Below are 6,202 nucleotides of genomic sequence, written 5' to 3'. Positions count from 1 at the left end.
ATCATGAAAGAGTAGGTTTCTGTTCTAACCTCCTCTCGATAAGAAATGGAAAGATGATCAGGTTCACAGAATGGCTAATACAGTTGAGCGGTTCACTGCAGATAGTTGTCAGAAGTATGTTATCTGGCTCAGTTTTTTATGTCTGATATCATTAACATTGATCCGTTTGGCATGCGTGTCTATCATTTGTCCATTAGGCCCATGTAGTGAGACCGATACAACTTTGATTAAGAGTCTGAATGATTGGGATGATTTGTCAAGATACAATGGTGACTGATTAATTGAGTAAACTTGATCAGAGCCCTTTTTGCGGCATCAAGAAGAATTGTCAGATGTATCTTTTGACAGGTGCTGCATGCTTTCTTGAGATTGCAGTCACTTGGCAAATGCGATCATCCCCACTCTCGGCACCGTTTTGTCTCCTTCATCCACTTCTTCAACTGTATGTTTCTTAACATCATCACAAAAACGTACATGGTGCTGATAACTGTTGCATTAGGCACGGTATGAATTGTTATTTGGTGACTAACCAAATGGTGCAGAGTGATTTCGATAGGGAGTTGTAGGATTTGGTGTTGGCATTCAGTACAGTGGTGGGCGTGTTGGTTCTGTGTGACTGAGCAATGGATTGTTTCCAGGATTTGTCTACATTTGGTCGATTTCGAGTTTCAGTCCTCCCAGAACTGGCAGATTGATGTGCAATCCGACTAGAACGTTATTTGATTTGCTACCAAGTATTCAAGTGGACCAAAGTACATGTAGATTTATCACTCAGAATCCTACGATTGAGGCAATACTCAATAAAGTTTGTATGGAGATTGGTTGGAATTTTGTCAAGAACCTTCTAACATGTGATAGACACTTATCATTTAGATATGGTAGACAGTAAAAGTGAGCAAGTCAGGTCGCCAGACCGTAGTCGCCAATTGCAATCCGACTTACAATATTATTAATTTGACCATTGGAAGGCAAAAGAACAGGGCGCGCGAAGCATTAGTAAAATCCTCCCGAGAGAGCCAGTCTCATGGTCTGATATCGTTCAATAACAATCGAATAGTCAATTCCCTGTCACTGATTTCCCTACCATTGAGACCTGTTTCATATCATGATCAACGCATAAGCGATTCAGAGCAACAAACACTCTCCACAAGACTGTATGACAAGAGGGATGACCTTCCAATAGTCAACTTACCCGCATATTCCTGCAGCTCCAACCTTTGTGTCTACATAACTTTTGAGGTACAATTAAGCCTGCTCTTTCCACCAAGATTTCAAAGGGCGTCATACGACTCTTGCTCAGAAGTTGTTTCATCCAGGGTACAACATTCAAGGCCTCGATAGAGCTTTCAAAAGGTTTTATGGCAGACATGAGGAGGATATTTGCAATATCGCATCAATGACAAAAATTGTCTGATGCTATTCCCTATTTCCAGTATATGTTCCCGTGTTTTCTTCAGGTAAACATTTGACTTCAACTTGACTGCATGTGTTTGAGATGGGTACCACAGTAGGAGCAGGATACAGTCACCTTTTAGCCAACACCTGGTATCATCACTATTTTATAGTGATTCATAAACACATGTTCATTATATAGTCGGACACGGACAATCGACTCTGTAATATCTAATGAAAGGGTAATAAAGGGTTTAGTCGATTATATTTTCAAAAGAAGGAGAAGTAAACCGTATCTTCTTTTGACACACTTGATATTATACTGTCATGTCATAAACCTAAATTGACATCAGACAAGCAAGTAAAATAGAGATATGTTATTCATATTAAAAACATTTGATACGGCCCCTGTCATAGATTCCGAACAACTCGGACAGGCGTTGCCACATCACGGTCCGTTTCAGTTGTTTGCGACGTTGTGGTAAAGTTTAATAAATTCATAAACTCCATACTAAACTGAGGGGCAAAAGTACACACCCATGTTTGATGATGGCTAAAAGTGGAATAAACCAAAAATGGGGATGTATTGTTATACGGGTAATAGAACTGTGTTTTTGGACAAAGAGTTTGCAGTATTTCAGTGACTGTATTCACCCTAGTAACGGTTTGGTAATGCTTGAAATTTTGTGTCAAATCTAATTTTCAAGTGCATACTCTCTTGCACCCGGCAGCTTATAACTTAAACGCCATTTTGGAGATTGCAACACCTGGGTGCAGGGACAGAGAAGAAAACAACATTTTTAATTGCCATCATTTGTTTTTATTTTGACATTGTTGAGGGCATATTGGTTGATACTGCCATGCCGGTGGAAGGTGCCCCAGATGATGGCAGGGCGCAGCGACCATATGCTCCTGTGTTGTAGCCTGGCTCAATGGCGATATCCAGGGAGCTCTCGTCAATACACTGAAGACCTGGTGAAACATCACATGGTGGTTTTACGTGAATTTAATAGCATTTAAATTTTGGCGGAATACGTTGGACAGAAGGTTCCTTTGAATATATCCGCTCCCTTAAGCAAGCCCAAACCGCTACGTCATTACACCGGTCAATGGATCAGTGTGTACATAGTATACATTCATCAATGAATACATATATGTCAAGGTCATTACGATTTCTGAAGGGAAGGGCTGGCCGAGGTAACTATAGGGCAACGCAATTCAAGTGCGAGTTGCTCCCCTTGCCATGCCAGGATCGGCTGATGTGTGTTCGAATCCATTATTCACCATAATTACGAGCCTACTTTAGCAGTAAACCCACTCCATACTCTTGCGTATCATCAAATTGCAAACGTCGAAGTTTTCGTACCACATTAAGCTAATACGCCGAAATATGACTAAAATAGTGTTGTCTCCCGGACACTTCCAACCCCTCTCCCTCGCAAACCTGAAATAGATTTACCCCTCGTAAATATGCATATACTAAAGATCCACCACGTGTTTCCCATTTGATTTTACGAGCGCTTCGAGCCGAACCGGATTTCGCGCTCAGTCAAGTCTATGGATAGGTATGTTGGATAAGAACGGCGGAGCTCTGTGCCTACCTGTAGCGCACATGGTAGAACAGCTGGAGTGAGTCGTTGCTTGAAGGGGGCATCTGGACAGAGACGGTAGACGGTGACTACATCTGCTGCTGAAGAACGATTTCACACAACATCCATCAGCACCGCAGTCCTTATCGGTGCTGCAGCTACTAAGAATGAACGCCTTGGACAGAAAATAAGAACACTTGTCACATATACATCAGTCTACCGGATACACATGCAATGAAAAGAACAAGCTAGGATAGCGGGCCGTGTTGTCCCACAGGATCTGCAGAATTTAAGAAATGAACAATGAAATTGTCATGAAAATTAACAGATAGATATATATCAATGAGTACTACACTTCATTTCAGCAATAACATATATGGGTTTTATTTCACACTGAACACGTCATCCACTTGAATAAACATGTTTGTCTGATTGTTTGTTTGTTGTTTAACGCCGCACTCGGCAATATTCCAGCTATATGATGGCGGTATGTAAATAATCGAGTCTGGACAAGACAATCCAGTGATTGGCATCATGAGCATCGATCCACGCAATTGGGATACAATGACATCAACCAAGTCAGCGAGCCTGACCACCCGATCCCCTTAGTCGCCTTTTACGACAAGCATTGTCGCCTTTCACGGCAAGTATGGGTTGCTGAAGACCTATTCTTCACGGGTCTCTGGGGTATGGTAACATATGTAGGTATTCCCACATTTCTCAGGTATTCCAGCGCATCTAGAATATTCTTGCACAACTCGAGTATTCCCGCATATCTATGATTATCCCGCTAATCTGGGATAAACTCGCACGCAGCTTGTTTGAAAGCTTGTCTGGCTGTTCTTTAAAGCCGTACCCAGCAATATTCCAGCTACATCTGTATCGGCGATATGTAAGATCAAGTTGACCTGGGTCTCCCTGAACGGAGTCGATCGTCAACATTTTGGGTTTGTTTGTACCCTGTTGGTACCTCCTCAACACGCCTTTCTTTTGAAGCACACTAATCATGATGACGTATTAATATATAACTAAATTATTTGGTGACATATTTTTAACAAAGATAAAAATCTAATAGCAACCAAACACAAAATGATCCCAAATTATGTGCTCAAAATCTGTCCGTTGTAGTTGAATCTTAGACCATCGACTTAAAAGGAACAATATGCAGACAGTATCTGTTCAATATGTTTCGCCATATGACACGGTTGAACCAATCAACTCAACTCGAAAGGGTGCACGGGAATCACGCACGCACGAATACGGTGTTAGCGTTGGGCGTCTCAACGTACGTGATTCCCGTGCGACCTTTCGAGTTGAGTTGATTGGTTTAACTGTGTCATATGGCCCTGTGACGCAGGGGTAGCATTATGCAGATGGCTGTTTCAATGAATGCTCGTTCCACCCGTAACGAACAGGTCTGTTGTTGATGAAATATAGTGATAGCTAAATAGACAGAATTTTTATTCATGCACCGATTGTCTTTAAATGTAATATCCAGTTATGTATGACTGTTTAATAATCTCATACCAACTTTGACTGGAGTAGGTCCGATAGTTTTTCAGATATTGTAGTAAACGTCGGTACCTTAAATTACCTTCCAGACTATATGTAGACATGAGTTATCACGGCGACCCTACCTTCTCACCCTCTCTTCTCACCCTCCCTTCCCGGCCTTCCTACCCACCTTGCACGTGACGAGGGACAGAGCGAGCACCAACAGGACCTTCATGTTCACTAGTGATGACAGAAAATGGCGACACGACCTCTGAGTTGGAAAGATAGTCACTACTGATTGGTGACTTCACAGATAAGGATGGTGGTGAACCCGTCGGCTGGAGCCGTGGAAGCCGCCATGTGTGGTTACGTTGCTGAGACCACAGTTAGCCCAACCTTAAGGCGCTTCTGCAACGTTATCTCAATGTTAATACGTCAGACCATGGTAAAATATAGACTATTGTGTCATCCGAGGTCTACATTGGCGTATCACGCAACAAACGGTTTGTTTGTTATCTGACGCCGCATACAGCAATAATGCAGCAATAGTCCAGTCTGTAAATAATCGTGTCTGTACCAGACATTCCAGTGACTGACATCATGAGCACCGATCTACGCAATTGGGATACGATGACATGCATCAACCAGAGCAGCGAGCCTGACCACCCGATCCCGTTAGTCGCCTCTTACAAGCAATGGTTGTTGAAAACTCGAACGCAGATCTTCACGAGGGCCATGTTTCAAATGATGTTTTGGCCACAGATCGAAAACATGAAGGTTATCAATGAGTGGAAGGTTATATTTAATTCAATTAAGGATTTATCTACAACAGTTTGATCAAAAACAGTTATAGAAATGAAAATAGACAGAAATGACGAGATTGATAAACATTCCAGGCGTAGGAATACATATCGTGGCGTGACATGAATCAGGTGATTGTTTAATTTATGCACATAACATGACACGCCCACACAATCTGTAGCCAATCAACGGAGAGTCAGACTGCAACAAACCGGAACAAATATATCCATGAGAAGGCGGCTGTTTCAAATGACAAGGTCAGTAACCGTAAGATTCAAACATTAGTTCCCTGAGAACGGAAAGACACAGTTGGAAAAGTTTTGGGTAGAAATGAAACCCGAAGACATGAAATATGTAGAACCCAGGCGAGCGAGAAACAACAACTGTTATATGCGAGCCTGCGCGTTTGCTGTTTCATTCCTTCTCAGCCTTCGGTCTGAAATGATGGCTTGGACCATAAATATGCATGTATTTTGCTAACAAGTCATGACGATACAGGTAAGCAGAAAGGGAATCCTTCGACGGTAACATTGGGATTCCCGATGTTCTGTATTAATAAAATTAGTCCGCTTCGGTGGGCGTGGCTAAATGTTTTATATTCATTGGGAAATGAATGCAATGACACGTGACCTAATCTGAATGCAGGAATTACAATGAACACAATGAAAATTTAATTATTTTGGAATACAGAATGCATCACAAGAACAGAAACCGAATCCGCCAATACACAATGCACTGACAACTAAGTGTAAATGGACAGTGATGACTCTCGGTGTTCGTGAAACGAGTGGGCACAACGGGTATCACCCCCCGAAACACTATCATCCCCAAATCCCAACATCCCATTACCCTCACAGCTTATAAGAACACATGCGACTTATTGTTTCCACTGTATGACAAATTTAAATAGAACATTTATATCATCA

At 42.0% G+C, this 6,202-nt stretch overlaps 1 protein-coding gene across 1 annotated transcript; it reads right to left on the bottom strand.

Moving 5' to 3' along the window:
- Positions 1 to 2,189: 2,189 nt before the first annotated feature.
- Positions 2,190 to 4,777, bottom strand: LOC139469899 (uncharacterized). Its single transcript, XM_071252242.1, has 3 exons — positions 4,666 to 4,777; positions 2,994 to 3,156; positions 2,190 to 2,364 (listed from the first exon to the last, which is right to left on the bottom strand). Exons 1-3 carry the CDS (start codon positions 4,708 to 4,710, stop codon positions 2,213 to 2,215), a joined length of 360 nt encoding a protein of 119 aa, XP_071108343.1. The 5' UTR covers positions 4,711 to 4,777; the 3' UTR covers positions 2,190 to 2,212.
- Positions 4,778 to 6,202: the final 1,425 nt, after the last annotated feature.

The sequence above is a fragment of the Haliotis cracherodii genome, unplaced genomic scaffold, assembly GCF_022045235.1.
Source record: "Haliotis cracherodii isolate W230 unplaced genomic scaffold, xgHalCrac1.p SCAF_1, whole genome shotgun sequence".
In the NCBI taxonomy this organism is placed as follows: domain Eukaryota; kingdom Metazoa; phylum Mollusca; class Gastropoda; order Lepetellida; family Haliotidae; genus Haliotis; species Haliotis cracherodii.
This window is presented reverse-complemented; position numbering and strand designations above follow the sequence as displayed.

Bases quoted from the DNA above. Each gene is read 5' to 3' on its own strand.
- LOC139469899 (XM_071252242.1), bottom strand. From the start codon at position 4,710: ATGAAGGTCCTGTTGGTGCTCGCTCTGTCCCTCGTCACGTGCAAG. The intron at 3,157-4,665 runs GTGGGTAGGAAG...TTTCTGTCCAAG, and splicing joins TGTCCCTCGTCACGTGCAAG to GCGTTCATTCTTAGTAGCTG. The intron at 2,365-2,993 runs GTAGGCACAGAG...ATGTTTCACCAG, and splicing joins TTCTACCATGTGCGCTACAG to GTCTTCAGTGTATTGACGAG.